The sequence below is a fragment of the Aptenodytes patagonicus genome, chromosome Z (genome assembly GCF_965638725.1).
Source record: "Aptenodytes patagonicus chromosome Z, bAptPat1.pri.cur, whole genome shotgun sequence".
Taxonomy (NCBI): domain Eukaryota; kingdom Metazoa; phylum Chordata; class Aves; order Sphenisciformes; family Spheniscidae; genus Aptenodytes; species Aptenodytes patagonicus.
Window position 1 is genome coordinate 31380480 of NC_134982.1, and position 21765 is coordinate 31402244.

General features: G+C 37.4%; 1 protein-coding gene across 1 annotated transcript in view; it reads right to left on the bottom strand.

The window, feature by feature from the left end:
• LOC143172968 (histone-arginine methyltransferase CARM1-like) overlaps positions 1–21765 on the bottom strand; it is a 74337-nt gene that overhangs the window by 25756 nt on the left and 26816 nt on the right. The window contains 3 exon segments of the mRNA XM_076362895.1: positions 4501–4605; positions 4808–4911; positions 18929–19054. Coding sequence (XP_076219010.1) covers positions 4501–4605; positions 4808–4911; positions 18929–19054 — 335 coding nt within the window.

Here is a 21765-nt window from a genome sequence, read left to right on the forward strand (position 1 = left end):
GGAATAACCTATACCCTACCCTCCTGACCACTGTTCAGTACTGCTCCTGCTTTCACCTACACAGATTAATAGCTTTCCTAATGTGAATTTAATGGGAATTACTCACATGTGCAAATATGCTTGTATGCTTGAGTAGTTGCACAATTAGAGTCCTGAAAAGCACTTTTGAATGAAAGGGGTAGAGGGCAGAGGTCAAACAAGGAAGAGCAACAACAGGCTGAACACATAAACCTAAAAGCAAAAAATGTCATAAAAATGACATTTATCATTCAAAATTACTATATATCAGCAAGATTATATATAGAAAATATTCCTCCTTTTTTTTTTTTTTTTAGCATGTGTCTGACTGCACAATGTGAATGGTTAATTTATGTGATCCTTCATCCAGGATCATTGGAGATGTTCTAATTCTAGTTGCTTTGCTTTTAAGTAAACTATTCATAAATAGACTACAAATAAAAAAAAAATTCAAAAGGCTCAGAACCTAAGACTTATTTTCAAAAGAAGTAGAAATGTGTCAGCCTTTACTCAGTTTGAAACAGCATTAGACACTGCTACTGTAAAATTTAGTTATGAGCCTTTTTTTTTAGTATAACTAATTACAACACTTTGAACTCCCCCTCTTGGCTCTATAGCAATTCAAAATCTAAGACAAAGTTTTACTAAAAAATTAGTGAAAGCTCTAAGGCGATTCCTTCTAAGAGAAATATAAAGGAGTATATGCTGGTAAGAATTACCATATTAATGTGAAGAACCCAGCCTCAGATTCATTAGATTCTGAATGAGTTCTCCTTATTCTTTTAAGCTTCAATAGACATAAATGGTCAATCCAAGCACTATTCCCAGTTTGTCCTAAAGTAGCTTACCTCTAACAGACAGTGTTTGAATTTATCACCAAGAACCCTCTCAAAGGGTCCAGAATTAATTTTGTCCAGCATAACTCAGATAACCTGTTGCACTTTCTCATACAGATATTTTTTTCAAAAATAAACAAAGCCTAGAATAAGAAAAAAAAAATACTTTATCACTAGATATCCCTTCACTATAGGCAAAACATTTGTATAATAAATCACTACAGAATTTAGGGAAGGAGGCAACAAAGGTAAAGAAATGTATTTGGGGGATGCAGAATAGGTAGGAAACAATAAGACAAATAGCAATTGAATAAAACTGTTGCACTTTCTCATACAGATATTTTTTTCAAAAATAAACAAAGCCTAGAATAAGAAAAAAAAATACTTTATCACTAGATATCCCTTCACTATAGGCAAAACATTTGTATAATAAATCACTACAGAATTTAGGGAAGGAGGCAACAAAGGTAAAGAAATGTATTTGGGGGATGCAGAGTAGGTAGGAAACAATAAGACAAATAGCAATTGAATAAAACTTTTTCCAGTAATGGAGTTATTAAAATAATTATGTCTTTTTTGCTTTTTTTATCTCCTCACTGCCATCATTAAATGTTTCTGCCTGCCTTATAGTTTCTGGATGTAGGATAAATATAGTTGCCGTATTTCCAACAGATGAAGTCTCAGCACAATGGGTTTCTCAGGTCCTCATGGGAAAGCATTTTGCCACAATGTAGGTAGTTCAATTTTTTCAGCTACATTTATTCTGAAAATTGCCATTTCTCAACAGAATCAGGAAAAAGAGAGATCATTTTCTAGGTGGGTGGCCAACAACACCCAGCCTGTAACAGTCTTAATATTAGATATGCTGAAGAGAAGCCAAGGCACCTCCAACAGTTGGGAAAATAAATAAACCAAGAGGAAAAGCAAGCAAGCTGTACTACTGCACAGCAGCAAGACTTCCTACAGAGGCAGAGAGTATGCAAAACCTGAATTCCTTACTGCAGGCACAAAAATGGAATGGATAGGTTACCTACAGAGATAAATCTGCCTTTTGCATTATAACATGGGAGCATCCTATTGGGAAAGAAGCCAATGGCAAATAAAATCCTCTCTCTGCTGTTTCTTTCACCATATATTCAAGTTATATATTCCAATACAAAATGTAATCAATTTATGATATAGTAGCTCCACTTACCCAGCTGGTATCATCCAATACCACATGCTTTGGGGTTTGATTCTGATGCCTATAGCAAACTGGAGCAGCCCTGTGCAAACCACTAGTTTACTAACCTTACTGAATTAAATAGGAGAGGAGGATTGTCTCAGGCCTGAAAGAAATTACAGAGACTGAAATCTATTTGTTTAATTTCTATAAAGGTTTGTTTCACTTCTATGGAAGTAAATAGTTAAGTGTAGTTTTTAAAGAAGCACAGTTTACCTAAGTTGTATCACAAAGAAAAATTCCAGCTGCACTTGAATTTATTACTAAACTTAATTAATAGTTAAAACATAATGATCTTAAAACAATTCAGATAAATTTCACACTTAGAACTCTCCTCATTTTGACCATAAATATGCTACGCATTTAAAGGGAAATGTTTTGTTCGGTATTTGCTTATATGTTATTAAAGACTCTTTTCTGTGATGTAGTAAAGCCATTTGTGCTGGTGTGAGTTGAAGTCAGAGGCTCCTTTTAAAAGAAAGTGCACACAGGAAGATGAGAGAAAAGAAGGGAAAAGGAGGGAAGACAAAAAAAGGACAAGGTAAAAAAAAAAAATAATTGCAGCTTCATTTTCTCTATTGTTTTTGTTTGCAGTCTGCTACCCAAACATCATAAACAGAGCTCACATGATCTCAGCTGACATTCTGAGACCTAGAAAACATTCCTGCTAGGCTGCTAGGCTGCTGCTTACAAACTGTCTATTTGCTTACAGAAGGTCACATGTAGTCTAATATTTTTTGCTGTTTTTTATTATTTTATTAAGAGAGCTGAGCAGTGTCATAGGAAGATATGCAGATGACACAACAACATCCAGTGATTAAAAAGCAGAGAGAGCTAGCGAAGGTAGGCCCCCGGAAAATGCACAGATAAATTAAACTCAGTGCTGATTAATATAACTTTGTGGAAAATATGAACTGTTCATATACCATCCAAGTTCTAAATGCATCATCATCATCAACAACAACAACAACAAAAAGCATAGGCACTATTATGAATTGTTTGGTGAAGATCAATGTTCAATGGACAGATGCAGTCCCAGGAAAAAAAGTCAAGATTTATGAGAAGTACAGTAAAGAATAACTAGGAAGTTGGACTTCTGCAATATAAATAAATTGTATGGCATTGTCTACACTACCACGCATAACTCCTGCCAATCCTTCTCAAAACAGGTGCTGCAGAATTAATGCTGACACTGAGAAAGAGGGAAACAATGATAACAGGGCATGTGCAATTTCTTCATACAGAAAAAGACAGAAAGGACTGAGAACACTGACCTCAGAAGCAAGACTACATAAGAAGAGATAACAAAAATTGGTGCAATGGAGGAATGATATAAAGAAATTAGAACTTCAATTCTCCTTTGCCGCACAACATAAGAGAAAAATGACAGAAATAGAAAGCTGATTGATAAATTAAAAATCTTACTAAAGGAGATACTTTTCCACATAATGTGTGATTATATTATGGAATTTGTTGCTGTATTAAGGGTGGAATCAGAGAAGAGTGTGCATGGGCACTGGTCCTGGAGAAGGTCAGAAAGTCTCTAGTTAGTGTGACCACTTGCAATAGACAAAAAAAGTGAAAATACACTGTAAAATATACTAGTCCTATGCTTTGCCTTTCAAGGAGCCTAAAAAAATGAAATTAGAAAACGACTTAGTATGTGGCTGGGAGGCAGATTATCCTACATCTCCCCACTGTAAGTTTTCTTTTGTCTTTTGCTGAAGTACCTGGTTTGGACAATGAGAGGCAGAGGACTAGATAAAGAAGTAATCATCATTGTTATATTCATTACAGTAGTCTTCAAGATCTATATACATATTTTAGAGATGAGTTTGGCATCTGAAGTTGTAAGTTCCTGCATTGTTTCCAAATCTTTGCTTTGTACAAATGGAGTCACAGCAGCCACTTATGTGCTTACTCAGTTTGTAATGACTGTGGGGTGCAAAAACATTCAGTGTAGACCTCCATGAAAGAGACATAAACTAGAATGTCTTTGCAGGTATTTGCAGGAGACTATATGGCACAATAGCAAATACACAGTCAACAGTTAAGATAAGGAAACTAATGTTGTATGTGAGCTCCAAGATGCCAAATGGGAATGTTAACAGCCCAAAATATCAAGAAACATACACGTGTAGGTTCCCAGATTGTCCACAGAAGACAGCAGAGGAATTTGTAGGTCATGTTTGGATCCATGTTTGGCACCATTCATCCTGAGGATGTACCACCACCATCATGTGTTGTCATTCATGTGCTTGACAATAACATTAATAATATAAAGCACACATGAATTAGTATATTCATGCACAAAGTCCCAGGTGAGAAAAGACTCCAGTCTGATCAGTGTTGCTCTACAGGGCAAGTTGAATTTTAGAGCCTAAGCAGCATGCTGGAACATTTAAGACTCTTAACAGAGCTTACCTTGTCTGTAAAATCTATGTGGTTCTGTAGGACAGCTCTGTGATAAGTGGCTGTCCTCACAAAATCCTGCATCATATTCTGTTGTTGAGACAGACAGCCATAAAACTAAAAGGAAAGGAGGAGAGAAAAAACAGAAAAAAGATAAAGCCCATCTTCTATCAATCTTACCTTAAATTACTTGGTACTTAAATTACCAATGTCCTGACCACCCTCTAAATAAACCTAAGCTCTCTAACTTACCTGGTGACAAAGGTCAAGAAAACAACAATAACTTAGATTTCACAAACTGGCACTGAAGTTTCATCACCTGAAAATACTGAGCAGCGGATGCTTCATCTGTTCGCTGACTGAACACAGAGTTCTTCTTTTGGCTACGGCATCTCTTCAATGCATTTGAAAATGTGTTGTATTCTGGAAAAGAAAAATAGAAAAGACACAAATGCAGCAAAGAACACAAGGATAGTAAATTAAGAGAAACATCCAATGACAAGGTAAGAACACATTCAGTCACACTTGAGAGGAATGCTTCATCTGGCTTATGGTGTTCATAAATACACAGTAAACAGTTCCAAATTTCATTAAACAGACAAGAGCTGTTGCAAAGATCTGGCCAGCATCGAGAGATTTTAAGAAGCACCTGGATGCATGCAACAGCGTTGTCAAGGATTCTCCATTCAGGTTAGAATATCTCCTGTAAATATCTGCGATAGTGAACTCTAACAGAGGAGTGGCTGAAATAAGCCTCAACCTACTATTTCAGGTTAATCTACACTGACCCAAGCTCCACACAGAGAACCACATAGGGTTATTGTGAAATGCATGGATTTGAGCGAGGAGGTTTACAACCTAGAATAAAACACTCAGATTTAATTGGCCTAAAAAGCCAGGCTGAGGACCATGTATCTTCCTTTAGAAGCAGTCTAGCTAAAAAGCTCAGTTATAGCCCTTTGGCTTCTGTGGACAAGATCACTTCTGGCATTAGGTAAGTAACAGGAAAAATCATGTGGACCTAAAAAACAAATAACCAGTTCACACAAGGGCTTTTGTCTCCATCTTTTAAGATCAAAACGACCCCCCAAGCATAAAGTAATTCCTTGATGTCCAAAAGAAAGCCACATGCCAGTATGTGGAGAAAGCATCTAGAAAAAGCACTCTAAGGAAAAATTGTCAGGGGGGAAGCATAGATGACAACAATAAAATCAGGGATGGAAGTCTTGCATCTTCTGTTCATGCAAAGACAAGAGAAGATAGAGAAATCAGACCACACCACATTCATAATTTGCTAAACCAGAGAGACAGGAAACCCCTACAACAGTTCACAGATTTTCAAATAAAAATACCAATTGCCTGAAGCATGTAACTGTGCACTGGGAAGTACATGCTAAGTGCTCTAATCATTTGGAGATAATTCGATAATTCAATACTCTGAATGGCCTTTGAAACAAAGGGTCTGAAGATAACAGAAACAAATAATTAATAAACTTCTCAACACAGTAACCAAGGAGAATTTCCCTCATCATTTCAGGAAATTTTGAAATCCTCAAAACAGAGATTTTGTTGCGCTGATCCTTTTCCACTGCAGAAAGCTGGCATATCCAAAAGAGAAGTGTTGTGAAAGATAGCAAGTGACTTTCCCTTTAGCTTTGGAAATCAGGACAAGTTCAATGTCAGGTTGTTTGGGAATGAAAACAAAGACCCATGTTTACACAACCCAACATAAGCATGGTTGCTGCAAAGTTATCTTTAATGGGCCAAAAAAAGTATTTTTAAATAGGGTCTTGAGAGAGAGATCCTCAGTAGAAAATTTTAAATTATTGGAAAAAGTGTATAATAAAGACAGCATAGAATTCAGCAAAAGCATCACAAATTGCTATTATTGTTATCCAAGTTTTCCAGTCTTTATGCAGCTAGAAAGCACTAAAACTGGAAAACTGGATGGAAAAAGCTCCATCTTTGGGGCAGTCATATATTGTTTCACTGTAAGAATTTCACACTGGAAATATGACAGACAGCCCTTCTTCCTCAGAGAAGTCCGAATCAATTGAGGGCACAGCCCCTTGAACCTCTAGGCTACCCCACATAACAAAGTCCACTTATAAGCGTCCAGAGTTCAAGCCGTTTCTCTCAGTTGAAATTATGAGCAGTCTAATGTATGCAATGAAATCATTTTGTTGAAAGTCTGGAACAATAGCTCTAAGAAACATCACAGCATTGGTTTGCTGTGAAGGAACAGGTCAGTTTAACCTTACTCTAGTAGAAGACTGTACGGCAGTCTGTACTGGCAGAAAACACAACTCACCAGCTTATTCAAATGCATTTCACCTGCTGAGGAAATCTGCTAGACATCTGATCTGTTGCCACTCGGAGGAATATTCCATGTAATTTCCAGGTGGGAGAAAGTCTCCCATTGTTACTTCTGGCCTGTCAGCTCCAGTGGCAAGAAGAAGCCACATTCAGCATCTGAATTTGGGGTGATATGGGGTCTCAAAATAATTAAATTGTTCCAGAAGTAATTGTAAATTACCATGAAAATGTACAAATGCCGTCAACATGCCCTTTTCACTCCCAGACATGGATAATGGTCAGAATGAAACAGTAAGTGACTGGATCATGACAAAGAAGAGTGGCCCAAATTACGGACAATGCCAATTTTCTGCTGTAAGGTGCAGAAATCAGCTTAAAACAGATCAGTCCCTCTGTTCTTTCTTTGCAAGAAGAGCCAACACCAGAAAAAAGTCTGACACTGGACAGTGGAGTTTTTTCCAGGCAATCACCCATTGTCTTAAGCTTCTCCCATTTTTTTTTTTCTGTCTGAAGGTAGGAGATGATGCTACAGACTCAGTGACATGCTTGACTCCTTTCTTTTCTAGACACTCTTCACACAATATTTTCACACCTCTGCAAAGACTTTTTGGTAGCTCAGAAGAACATCTTTGGTGTCTTTGGCTTCCAGGAATGAGAATGGATTTCAAAACCACAACACTGTAAGAAAAATTGGATAAGCTTGCCTAGAGAGCTTATGCTGTACAGGTTTTTATCCTTGGAAGTTTTCAAAACATAACTGTACAAAGCTCTGAGCAACCTGGGGCTGAACCTGCTTTGCAAAGCAGGCTTGACCAGATGACCATATGACTTCTCTTCCAAGAGAATTATTCTTTGATTCTATGAAAAAAAAGTATGATTTCCTTGTGATACAGTACTTCTTTATATACAAATACGATGTTTGTTGCCAGAGCTCTCCAGAGTGCTGGCAAATTACAAAACTAGTACTCACTGAGTTGAAGGGTACATCAAAACAGAAAGAAAGAACAAGAGGTTGGCAGAGTTCCTCCACAATCTTTCATAATGGACCTCAGATGCCCTTAAAGTTTTCCTAACAGAGTACCTGCAAGATCACAAGAGGCTCTGGCAGACTATAGGAGAGAAAAGTGTCTCATTTCATTCATGAACCTCAAGAAAAATACAGACTTAAAATCTTCTCTATTAGATGGCAGTAAAGATTCATCAATAAAAATAGGAACAGCATTAGATCTAATACATCTCAATGTTTTCACAAACTTTAAATCCCAACTCCATATTCTACACATTCATCAGTGGCTAACACTGTGAGAAAAAACATCTAAGCATAAAAATAGAAATATACATTTAGTTGCTATTGTTGGATGGGAAGTGAAAAATATTCTCTAGTGAAAAAAGCAAGAGCAACGAAGAGCACTGGTTTACAACTTATTAATGAAAACTTAATGATTCCACCTTTGAGAAATCTTCATAGCCTTGTCTGATCCTGTGCTGACTGAATAAATATACTGTGAAAAGTCCCCTTACAGCACGAATTTGCTCCTTTTTTCTTTTTCTCATCTGTTCAGTGGATGTTAGCTTACCCTCAACATTTATAAATAAAACATTCACCAAAAATCTTTTATTTGCTTCTACTTACTATTTGAGGGAAATTATAGCTGAATAGATACAAACTAAAGATGAGGTTGTAAGGAAGGAATTACTGTTGCAGATGTGAATTTGGGATTTTGTTTTTCTTTTGAATGCAAACAGTCAAAGGATTCTAAAGGGAAATCTCTTAGGGAATGCAAATTGCCTAGGAATTATTCATAACAATTGCTACCAGTTTCAAATATTGTCTGAGAGTTCAGATACACATTCTTTTATGTGACAGGGCAAAGTGCCAAATAATAAATCTTTAGCATCTAATATAGAAAAATGGAATTATTGTGAACACTTTGCACATGACACAGACACAAGAAATAAATTCGAAAGACAGACATATTGAAGCTTTAAGAAATTCTCCCAAATAAGGAGAACTACTCTCCTCCACTATAGAGAAGAGAAACAGGTTTGTCTTTAGCATGGACAAGGAACACCATGTTTCTTCCTTTTGTAGACTGTCCCAGAAGAAAGAAAAGAATTTATCTCAAGTCTGTTTTCTGTATCCAGCAAGTCTATTTTCTATATCCAACAACAATTTACAACACCCTGTCTTCGCTCCATTTGCTTCTGCATGCAAATACATGAAGCTGTTTTCTTCATACATTTTCTGTAAAGGAAATCCTCTCCTTATTAGCCAATACCTCATCCTGCTTGTGATATGAAATACGGCCTTTATCTGCATATTGATCAAGGTCCTTAAAATTAAATTCAGTTTTGATCTTCCTAAGAATCTGGGAACTTAATCTGTCTTATGTAGAAATATATCCAGAACTGATCTTGGCTTTTATGAAAACTGGATTTTCTTCTTTATTTAAAGTAAGGGGACCAGAAAAGGATCTACACCAAAAAGAGTTTGGCTCACTGACAGGGTAGAATACTGGTGGGTCACGCACTTTGGAAGTTTTTATCTTGCAACCAGGAGTCAACCATACAGAACTGAAAGTCAGTAAAATATTTTTCAAGAACAGTCAAAGAATATTTTTTTCTTAATCCTCAGCCCTATATTCTTCATCAAGGTTCTAGCACTCTATATATCTTTTCCTTTGATGCTGTAAGGAATTGATTTTCTCATCTCAGGGAACAATCAAGTAGGCTCTTCAGATCTTCTATCATCTTTTCAAAAGTAAAGTCAAGTATAATGCTTTTTACTGAAGGGTGTTGCCTAGTAATGTGCATGTAGTGTTTCAGACGTCACCCCTTCAAGAGTCTTCTATCCAGTCCTACGAGATTCCTTCTATTACCTTGAACAAATCATGCTTTTTGCCTGTTTGTTCATCTATAAAGAAAAAGGTCCTGCTTGCTTACAAAATTTTCTGGATTATCAGGGGTTATACTTAAACAAAAATTAATCTATCCTGTAAAATCCAAAATTAATGTGCTTGGGGGGGGTGGAGGGAGGAGGGCACAAGTGCTTCTTGATGAAGTGCTTCTTTATGCTATGCACAGCCATCTTCTTTCACCCTCAAAACTCTTTCTTTTGCTTTATTCTCTGAAAAAACAGCAAATTGGGAAGATGGCTGTGACTCTTCTTTAATGGTTTTGGCTGTCTTCAGAGAAATAACTTAGAATTTTCACCGACTGAAAAACAAATTCTTGTGTCCCCACCACCCCAATCACTTAATTCAATCTAAAGCAGGTTGAAAAAACCCTCAAAACTTTACAAGTGTTATAGTCATGTTCCAAGAGTGGCAAATTAATGAATCAAGGCTTTAAAATGTAACTCTTACAGTGCATTTACTCTTTCCCATGCATTATAAGACCTCCAATAACTTATCCAACAAGAATGACCTGATGTTCTTGAGGATAGAGGTAAGCAGACATATTTATTGCCTTTTCATCTATACCTTTTCAGTATCTCAAACCCTCGCCCAACTCAAAACTCCCCCAAAAAGCACAGATGTTTCTTTTTCAAGGAGCCTCATCTGGACGTTGTTCTGAAAATAATGGAAAATATTGGAATGAAGACCACTATGAATATGCAGCCTAATCTAGTTTGTATTAGCTACTCCAGTTTATTTCCAGCACAGTGGAATAGGCTGCAAAACTTGCGTAAGTGCTGGGTGCATCTAAAAGACCTACAGTCACTGCAGTAAGTACAAGATAGCACTTAAATCTGTGCATTTTACCTGCTGAAATAAAATGTTTTTAAAACACCTGTATTTTTAACTGGATCAAAAGTCCTCCTTAAACTTTTTGTTGTGAATTGAAGCTTGTGTTCTATTGTCCGTAACAGGAAAAAAAAAAATCCAGCAAGTCAAACTGTCTCTGTTTTAAAAGTAAAAAAAAAAACTTGGAAAATTATTTAAATTCATTAGGCACTCTTCACTAACTGCCGGTGTGCAAGCTCTTACTTCACAACAACTAAATCTCTTTCCAGTAAGGGGTATGCTTCCTCACATTTATTGTACATCGTGTGATAAAAACATTCATGCAGGCAGCTACCACAAAACAGCAAAAAAAGCCTAGTTCATATTCTAGTGTACCCCATAATAAACGCTTCTTTGGAGCAAAACTCATCTTACAGAATGAATTATTAGATTTCAGAAGAAATGTGTCAGTTTCTCCTTTTTTCTTAGCCATTGAGAAGGCAAGGAAAATTCCCACTCTTGTGGGCTAAAGTGCTTTCACAAGGATCTTGTTGAGGAAACTAAAAAAAAAAAATTCCCCTGCAAATAACGTCAGAGAACATAAAAAATGTAACTCTCGGACATTTTCGTTGAAAGCCAAGCTTTCAACTTCTATTTACTTCTCATTCCCCCCCCCCCCCTTTTTTTTCCCAATTAAAATCTGAAAACAGAAATTAATTTGAAAACTTTCACTTCAGCTAACTAACATTTGCTGTTGGACATTAAACCCATGCTAATCAATTATACAGTTTGATAACTTGTCAGAGATATTCTGCAGATATTACTGCACTGATAGGCTAAAAACTGAACTGTGTAGAAACTGAATAAAGGCCAGCTAAAACTGATTCCTGTGATCAAAGATAACAGGAATATCCTTCCAAAGAGCCCTGCTTCTGGCATCTCTTTCACACTACTCCCTTCCCAAAAAGGAGAGCAGAAGACCCAGACCCCTGTAGCACTTCCCACAGGCACATTCGTAGTCCATTCCTGGTAGATTGTCACTCAAATGGTTGCACTCCGCATAAGCTGCACTGCTGTACTGATTTCTCTTTACCAAATGCTTATCCTCACAGCAGAAGACACAGACACACAAACGTAAGCTATTAACTTCACCCATCTGCTCAAAACAGATGGAGTCTCTCACTACTCCAAAGGGGAATACGGTGGAGAAGGAACAAAAAAACAAAGGCTCCAGTAACAAACCTGGATGGTTGTTTGGGGAGAAAGGTTAAAAAACCCAAACTAACATATACAGAATAAGGGAAAGAAAACTCAATGGGGAATAAAACCCCACAAACTCCACAAAGCAGCAACCCAAAATAATGCTACTTGCAATAACTCATTAAATAAATATATTTTACCAACAGCTGTTAGATTTTCTAATCTAAGGATTTTAGCATAACAGCCATGGAGAAGCACTACTCCCACATTATTTTGCATTATCTGCCGCGGGCTACTATTAAAATGCAGCACCTATGTTAAGCAGTAAATTTGGCCTGTAACTGATGAAAGGTGTACAGTCATAACTTTGACCATGTTTGAAAAAATAAATGGAAGTAAGTCCATAACTTATCACAAGACTACATCAAATGATCGGACAGGTCAGGCTGTCTCCTGTTAACAAGCGGGACACAGTCTTCCATTTGGAACCACAGAATTGCAAAATATGCAAATAATAAAATGCCTGCTTTGCAAAAAAGTGAAACGTGCAGTAAAAATCTAGTAAGCTTATTAAGGCCAGATTACTGTCCAAGATGGCTGCGGTTGGAGTATTATTTCCAAATGAGGAAGCAAATCTTTTTGCTTCTATTCAGCTCTAAGTATTAGACTTCAGAAATTCATAGTGACTCCTATTGCAAGTACCCTAGTAAAATTCCAACAGCATTCACCACACAGACTCAAAAGAAAAAGCTCCCAGAAATCCTTGGGTTTACACCAGTTTGACAATATTTATCCAAAATATTTTTTTCTTTATGTTATACCTTTCAACTAATTATACAGCTTTTCATTGCCATAAACACAGCAGGTTAGACTAATGGGATTCTGTTCATCTTAACCACTCATTTACTAATATTTCAGTCAGCCCTATATCATTTTGTTGTAAACATTACTGAATATTAAATCACAATTTGCAGACTAGGTCACTTACCACAATGCTACTTCATAAGTGAATTCCTGCAGCCTTCTTTCAAAGTTTTTTTATGAGTCTGGATTTGTGCAATGGGAATGATTTTGTCCCAAACACACTAGTGGGTGAATCATTTCAAGTGTCAGTATAGGAGAACTAGATGCTTAGAAATTCAGTCAGTAAGCACTTCATCAGCACACAGGGGACTCAATCAGTTATGCGTTTTTACAGGAAACATGACTGATGGCCTCCTGTCATTCCACATCAGGAACTGGATGCCACAAGTTCCAAATCTCATTATTAAGTTGCCTAAGTCATACTTTTCCCAAAGCAAAAACCTTTTGTATTTTTAGCACCAGTAATATATGCTTTCTTTGGTAAGCAGAAAGCAAAATACTGTATCACCTCCAAGCTAAGCATCCTAACTAAAATAGATTTTCTTCTAATAGAACATTCCACCCATTAGTAAGTGATTCACATTGATATAAAACAAAAATTAAGCCAAACTGATAAAACAGTGGTTATCATAAAGAAGAATATTAAAGGAGTACCTTTAATTTCAAGCGGCAACCATACTCCAAAGCAATGTGAACTAGCAGATGCAAAAGCTTCCCCCACTGTGTCAATCTCTCACTAAAAATGTTACCAGAAGAATAGTCATGATTTGTAAAATGGCATTATAAAGTATCTAAATATAAATGTTTCACTTTCTTTAGAACAGCCATTAGAGTTTTATTAGACAACAGAGGGAGAAATGGGTTTTTAAGTTGTAGTCAAATTTACATAAAGGTTGTACAAATTGTTGTGATATTGCAAAACTTTTGAAGTTAAACTGTACTTTGGGAACTATTAAACTAAGAAGCATTAGATCCTTTCATTTAGTCTTCCTCAAAAGAATGGATCATTTTTATGTAAACAAGCTTCCTTAGAATACAAATTACACTTTAATGAAGGAAGATTATCTGGCTCAGTACAGTATAACTGGATGAAATGGAAATACTGAGACGGATATGGTTGATGCAGGTGGTTCACTTGTGTCTTCTAGTTTTAAATAGCCAGAATTTGTACCAAAGTCTTGGTACATAAAAAGTCTAGCAGTGCTTAGCGAGAGCCTCTTCTGAACTGGTGGCCACAGATGTGCCTCACATGAAAGCACTATCTGGTAGCACTGAATTTGTGGCTATTAATTTTCAAAATACTGCCAACATTTTCTAAGACATACCTTGCCTCACTGGAATGAAGTACTGTCTGTTTTAAACAATTATCCACCCCCCCACCCCACCCCCCAATCTCTTCCACTCTTACCAGAACACAAGACATTAGAACTAAATGGATTTTTAAACACTCTGAATGGTTGGACAAATTCCCAGTACAAGCATGTTGCCACCTTCAACACAGAATTGGCACTGCAATATTGTAATTTTCAGGCAGCAGATCTAGCAGTACTCAGATCTAGCAGATAAGAGTAAAAAATCTAGACATTTAAAATCCTTCATGTAGTAATTTTTTCTAAACCTGTGGGAAAATTGCACTAAATTACTTGCCTATAGAAGAAAAGAAAAAAAAATGAGATCATATCTGGAAAACCAAACACTAATATTAACTAGCAAGAAAACAGCCCAGAATAATTCCAATGAAAATACCAGAATGTTATGAGTTACTCAAAAACCGGGGAGAAGTGATTGACCATTTTACAATCCCCTTTATTTTGTTCTCCCAGGAATCAGAATCAATCAATATTTTAAAATGCTAATGCTAAAATCATTCCCACAAAAATGTTCAAAGGAAGCCTGGAGAAACAAAAGATACTGAAAATAGTGCCGTAAGGGATTAGGTCTTGAGCTTCCCTTTAGATCCTACCACCTTGAACACACCCGGTGAGTCAGCTCAAAACACCACAAAATTTGTGAATGGCTGCCTCTAACTGGATCAAGAAAAGCAATGGCATAGAAAACCACAGAGTGAGACAATGGCAAACCCAGAGGTTTGAACAGCGAGACTAGCAGATACGGACACAGCAGAAGGCATGGTCAGCGGCACTGTTCTCTGTTAAGATTTGCAAATAGACCAGCAGTCTCCAAAATCACATCATGGGTATTTGTTCTTGCATGCCACAGTCCCCAGCCCCAAATACAAGCTGGAAAATTATTATTAGACACTTAATTCCATTGAAGCTGAACAGGTCAAACTGATTGCTGTATACTCCCAAAGCCAAGCCAGTGTTTGGGACAGACACACAAATTAATTAACTAAGGGAAAGCACCTACAAATCTTAAAGCCACTTTGTGACAGTGGAGTAATTCAGAAACTGGAGTCTGACACAGAACAAAAGTTTCTGCCCCAGAGGTGAGAAGTTAGGGATTACAATTGTGCACGTAGAATGGCTTAAAAGTAAAAACCTTTCTGTTTTTTTAAGTCATTCCAGCAGTAGAACCTCCTACCGCTCTTTTGAGACTAGCAAAGACTTCACGACCAGTGTGAATTGCAGAGGTGCAATTACAGTCAGTGCATTGAATAAGTTCTCCTCTCAACAAGTTGCACCTCATTGTTTACACAATCAAATTCCACAAGAGTTTCAAGCAGCAAGATGAAAGACATTTGTGAATTTAACTGCTTTCTAAATTAACTCAAATAAAACAAGATTCAGGTAAACTCTTCTTTTTTTGCTTTTCTGAAAAACAGAATAACTACTTCAAACAGAAACTAGCAAGCAACGACAGAGTCATTTGGTCCTTCATAGAATTTATTATTTGACACAAATTCTTAGATTTAAACTGCTGAACAGCTTCCTTGCAACCTGTGGCTCCTGAGGCATGTCGATTAATTGTCCCCACTTACAGTGCTTTGGTTTGCATGACTGAGTGGTCTCAGTACACACTATCTGGAATCCTTCTGGATGAAAGTAAATCAAAATATGCACTCCAGGAATAAACTTTGACAGTCAATGGTCATTTAGTCTAGGTGACCAGACTAAATCTAGTTCAATGTAAACACACCCGCCATTCTTGCCTCCTTCCCAAATGAGTATAGTTTGCATACCAGGGCCCCAGCACCAATTGTTCTGTTCTACAAACTTGTTCCTTCTGGACTGCGTGACTTGCTAATGGAATCATAGTTGATTAGATCCATATGCCATTACATGAAAAAATAATTTTGGGGAAAAAAAATCACCATAAGACATACCATGTTCCTTTGCTTGAATTATACTGCAGTAACAGCATGTACGTTTACACATGTAAAATTCAATGTATGCCTTTAATGTCTTTCACATATATATATATATATACCTACAGACACACACACATACGTCTCTAGTTCAGTTCTGTATGTGGAGATCCACAAGTACTATATGCTATAAATAACTGAAAACTGTAAATAACACTTTTTTTTCCACCTGTATTGTGCTTCTATGTAAGTGGCACAGCTATTAGAGCTGGCAGACAACTTTCAAGGTGAGTTCTGCTAGTAAAACAACATCTACAGACACCAACTATTGGCATGTCCAATGCCTGGATGCACTGTGAAAGTAGCTGGAGACCATGGTTATGAGGTCTGAAAGAAGAAAGGAACCTGCATTCTATCACAACACCGAAAGAATAATTCATCCTATGCTCATGAACTAATTCTGTGCTAAATTAAGCAGGCCATTTCCACCAAGGAATAGAGCGCTACATACCAAGTCTGCCACAGATGAGTTACAGACTGATTGGTTGGTCTGTTACAGATAAATGATCTTTGTTTTTGAAAGAAAAGCCTGTAGGCTACTAACTTTCATTTTTATTGCCTGCTTGATCCTACTCAGATGTTTAACATATGTTCAGCAGGAAATGAAAGATACAGTCTATGATTTATGACTGTCTAAATGCTGGAACCAGAACAGCAATTCTCTGTGTTGGCACAAGCAGGGCATGAATTTTCCTCTCCCCACATTCCTCACTCCTCATCTTCCTCTACCTTCCCAAAAGACAGAGGACTTAAAAAACTTAAAAAGACTTTTACAATGCATTTTCATAACTAATACTTTTAACATATGAAAAAGGAGTTTTCAGTCCATTTTTTAATAACACCATTATCTTTATTATACACACATACACATTTGCAAATACATAAAACTGAGAGTAACACCTACACTTGTACACAGCAAACACAAAGGTTAGCTTTGCTTTATAGACTTGACTTCTTTGTTAAAACATATAACTTTCTCAAGAGTAGGTGCTATTTGATATACTCAACATGTAGAAGAAGGTACCAGCAAGCTATTCCTATGGCATGGGGAAATAATATCCTACAAGTAACTTTCAGCTTAATGCCGCACCCAACACATTCCATTTGATACCAAGAGGTTTGTCATTTAATCTGAACAGACTTTACTTTGACCAATCCATTATATTCCTGTCATTTTATCAATGACTTGTTGCATGGACTAACAGGCCATTTCAATTTATTTTCCCCTGAATTTTAAAGATGGAAAAAATATAGAAAACACTCAATTTTGTCATGTTAATAAGCAATCAGAAGTAATAAATTAAGAGACTTATCTATACTGTTCTTATCTATTTCACAATATGTAGCTATATAAATAAACTAAACACAAATCACCAAGGAATATAGCTAAAGAGAGGACTGAATGTACCACTTAATCTTCAAGGCACTCCTCTCAGGAAAAATACCAAACTGTACAGAAATTAGCTGGATTTTTTTCAAATACTTGTTTGTAAAGGTGGGGAAGAGCACTAAGAGAAAATTCTTTTGCCTTGGGATCCCAAACTATCAGTGCCTTTTGGAATCAGAACCTTCCTAGGTAGGCAAGACGTGGTAGAGATTGCAGACCAAAGAGTACTGAAAAACTTGCCTGACTCCTTAATTATTAGTTATTAATTATCTCAGCAGTGAGCTGATAAATCGCTAAACAACCTAATCTCAATTATCACTTCAGTTATGATGTGGGTCTCTGTAAGAGACCATATTGTATTGCAGTCTCAAGAGAAATAACTTAATGGAAGCACAATACTGAATTGTAACACTCAGATACATAGATTAAAAAAACCAACAGATGCTTGCACTCATTCTTAGCTTACATTCATATTGTTTTAGTAAGGTAAGAGGTTGAAAATATGAATAGTTTTTCCTGATGGATACAGTTGAAAGGCTGTAACCAGGTAGGACTTCAAAGGCCACCAAGACTTGGCACCCAACTGAAAAAATCAGGTTAGTCTAAAAACTGTATTTTCTAGTAGAGTGGGACTCAAGAGTTCACATATTGTGTCTACATGACACAGGACTAGCAACTCATTGCACAAACCAACCCATCTACATCAAATTCTCAGCCCTTGATGCTTTGAAACATGTATGTGTCTTTAAATAAGCTGCCAAAAATCCAATCTAATTGCTCTGTGCCTCAGTTTCCACACAATATAAAATGGAAATAACTATAATGGCCTCCTGGAAACCACCAGGCCTACTGATGTAGACTGCTATATAAGAACTCCTGGTTATTGCCAAAGAGAAAGCTGTATGTCACCTATAGTTTCACAATTTCAAAATGAGTTGTGGCCATGCTGCATACTACTCAGAATAAATAGGCAGCCTTCTGAATTTCCTTGCATAAAAACTACGAATGCTTTTCCAAAAGCCAATACGAGGTCATGAGGATAGCACATATGAAAAAGTCTCAGCTGTTGGATTTACAAAAACACAAGTCAGGTGGAAGTGTAAAAATACAGATCTCAACATTCTACTAAAATACAGTCATGTTTCTACAACAGAGCGCATTTCTTTTTCAGCTTCACTACACACAAAATATCTATCCTAAGAACTGCAGGTGTATGTTAAACTACCTCAATTAATTATACAGACAAACAGATCTTCAAGAAAATTTCTGAATGGGGAGCAACAAATGGCAGATTGCCCACACAAAGCATTACATTTACCAGTTATTAGAGTTTATGAAGTTAAGTCATATGAATGCGTTATCTGCATTTGCTTTCTTCAGAAAATTAATCTGCAATTGTTTTGCAAAAATGTTATGTCCACTATGTGAATGGTCCATACTCCACAAAAGGCAGCTGGAGTGGGTTAGAGGCACATGAAGTTGCACAAATCATCATAAAATATAATATTTAAATAGCCAACATGAAACAGAGGTAGAAGACAACATATTTTAAAGTGAACTTTACCAATACAGTAGCATGGCAGGAAGGAGAAGATACTCGCAAATGCAAGATGTACTTACCAGCTTGTGATTTGAACTGGAGCAAGGCACTGTTGTATCCCAGCGTAATTAACACAGACTGTCTTCCCACATGACAGTATTCAGTGTCTCTGTTAACCAAGCATTTAAACACACAGACTCCATCAGCTGAAGGGAAAGAAATACTTTAGAAAACTTTTAGCAGTTAAAAACAAAACCATATAAAGAACTAGATGTCTCTTTTGGTTAACAATATACATAAGCATGTATCGGAAGTACACAACTTGGCGAAAATACACTTTCTCTAACATGTTGCTTAAGCCAATTTTCCAGTGACCTACAGTTTCCATCCCACTTATCATCCATAGTTTCTTGAAGTTGCCATGTCCTCAGAAGAAAGAAAGAGAGCTGACTAAATTAATTTTTACCTGACTCCTAACAAGGTCTTAAATTAACATTTTTTCTACTTCTTTTGCTTCCATAATCCTATGTGCCAATGTCCCGATAACCTCTAGAGATGCTGCTCTGGCAAATGAAATGACAGGGTATCAATTACATTGACTCAACAAGGAGAAGTAAACTAGCTTTTTCCAGTAAACACACACTATGTACCACACCATGTATGACAACTATCAATAAACCTACCATGTGAGAAAAAATAATGCAATTTTTCAGACAATGAAGAACACGTATGTACTTCAGAGCTAGGAACAGAAGCAGCAGAGGGCAAGCCTGCGTACTGTGCTCCTTGGAGAGGGGGATCCAATATCAGAGGCTTAAATGGTGCAGTACATCAGTACACACTGTCTCACTATCAGCCTTGCAGCTGTCAGGAGGCAACTGTGTGAGCACACCAAGCGAGATACACGTTATCACTTTCAGAAACCTGAAAGAGCTCTGAAAGGGAACTGCATGCAAATAGCAGCTATGGACATGGGCTACAATAGGTAAAGCTTTTAAATTATGGGGGTTTTGTGTTATATATATCTTTATCACTCAAGCAGCAAAGCTCCAGGACTTAATATCCTTGGACCATTCTTTCATGCATTTTAGTCCACTTTGCTCTCAACAAGTATTTATTATGTTTCTCCCATGCACATTTTACCCTTCTGGAGATAAATGATAAAACAAAACAAAAAAACCCACCAGAACTAGAAAAAGTAAAACGTTTAAGGCAAAACAGAAACAAAAAGAGAACTAAAAGCAAAAGTTCATAAATTGGCAGTAACACAGAAAAGTGATACACTGCAATATACTAAAAAGCGTGCAAGAGAAAAAAACTGAAGGAAAGCCGGAATGAAGGGGAAGAAAATACCCATCTTGAAAAGCAAGAGATCTAATAAATAAATTATTATTAAAAGCTCAGTAGAAAGCTAATTATACACGGGTGAGCTATGTTATTCTGCTAGCAATGTTAGAAGGACCAGAGTGAGAAAGCATACATAGACACACACCATACAGGCACCCAGTGCTTTTTTTTTAAGCCTTACAATTTACAGCATCTGCTGTGATGAGAAGTTAACAGAACAGAGAGAAAGGCCATTATATGATGTTCCATACATCAAGCAAAGTTTAATTAGGCAAGAAATGTTGTCAAGAAAGGGGATATGTCCCACCTGGGCTGGCACACTTTTACATCTGCATGCTCATTTGTATTTGTAGCCTCTTCCATAATTTAGGCTTGTAAACAAACTGAAGGCAGACAACTGGGCTTGCTACAATCTGTTACCATTGTCTCTTTAATAGAAGACACACTCAGCCTTCTATTCCCTGGGCGGAACAGAGACAGCTCCTCTGGTGTATTCTTTTTGTACACCATGTGCTGCAGTTCCCTAACTATCTGGGCTTACTACAGTTTGCCAAAGCATTTCACAGATTTGCAAAGTGGTCGGCACATGGACTTTTGGTGTTCCAGAAGTCCCAGTTGAAGCACATGCCTTTTTACATTTCCCAAAATGCAAGCTTTTCTTCCACCCATAACCATCAATGCCATCTTCCACATGAACTTTTAAAAACATATATATACTGCATCAGCTATTTAGAATAATCAGTACTAAGAAAACACTCAAGCTAGTTGTAAAAGCGAAATATTCTCAATGTACAGCAATACAGGAATGAATCAACCCACTTCTAGCTCACACTGTCTCTCAGCACACACATGAAATTGTCTTTTTACCTGTGTCTCAGTTCATTCAAAGTGATCTGCACCTGGGTTGGGGCAATCCCAAACATGGATACAGGCTGGGCGATGAGTGGATTGAGAGCAGCCCTGCTGAGAAGGACTTGGGGGTACTGGTGGAAAAAGCTGGACATGAGCTGTCAATGTGTGCTTGCAGCCCAGAAAGCCAACTGTATCCTGGGCTGCATCGAAAGAAGCGTGGCCAGCAGGGCGAGGGAGGTGATTCTGCCCCTCTACTCTGCTCTCGTGAGACCCCACCTGGACTACTGTGTTCAGCTCTGGGGCATGGGGGTGGTCCAGAGGTGGGCCACGAAGCTAATCAGGGGGCTGGAGCACCTGCCCTGTGAGGACAGGCTGAGAGAGTTTGGGGTTGTTTGGCCTAGAGAAGAGAAGGCTCCAGGGAGACCTTATAGCAGCCTTCCAGTACTTAAAGGGGGCGTACAGGAAAGGTGGGGAGGGACTCTTTATCACAGAGTGTAGTGATAGGGTGACGGGTAACAGTTTTAAACTGAAAGAGGGTAGATTTAGATTAGGTACTAGGAAGAAATTCTTTACTGTGAGGGTGGTGAAACACTGGAACAGGTTGCCCAGAGAGGTTGTAGATGCCCCCTGCCTGGAAGGGGCTTTAAGCAACCTCATCTAGTGGAAAGTGTCCCTGACCACGGCAGGGGGGCTAGAACTAGATCATCTTTAAGGTCCC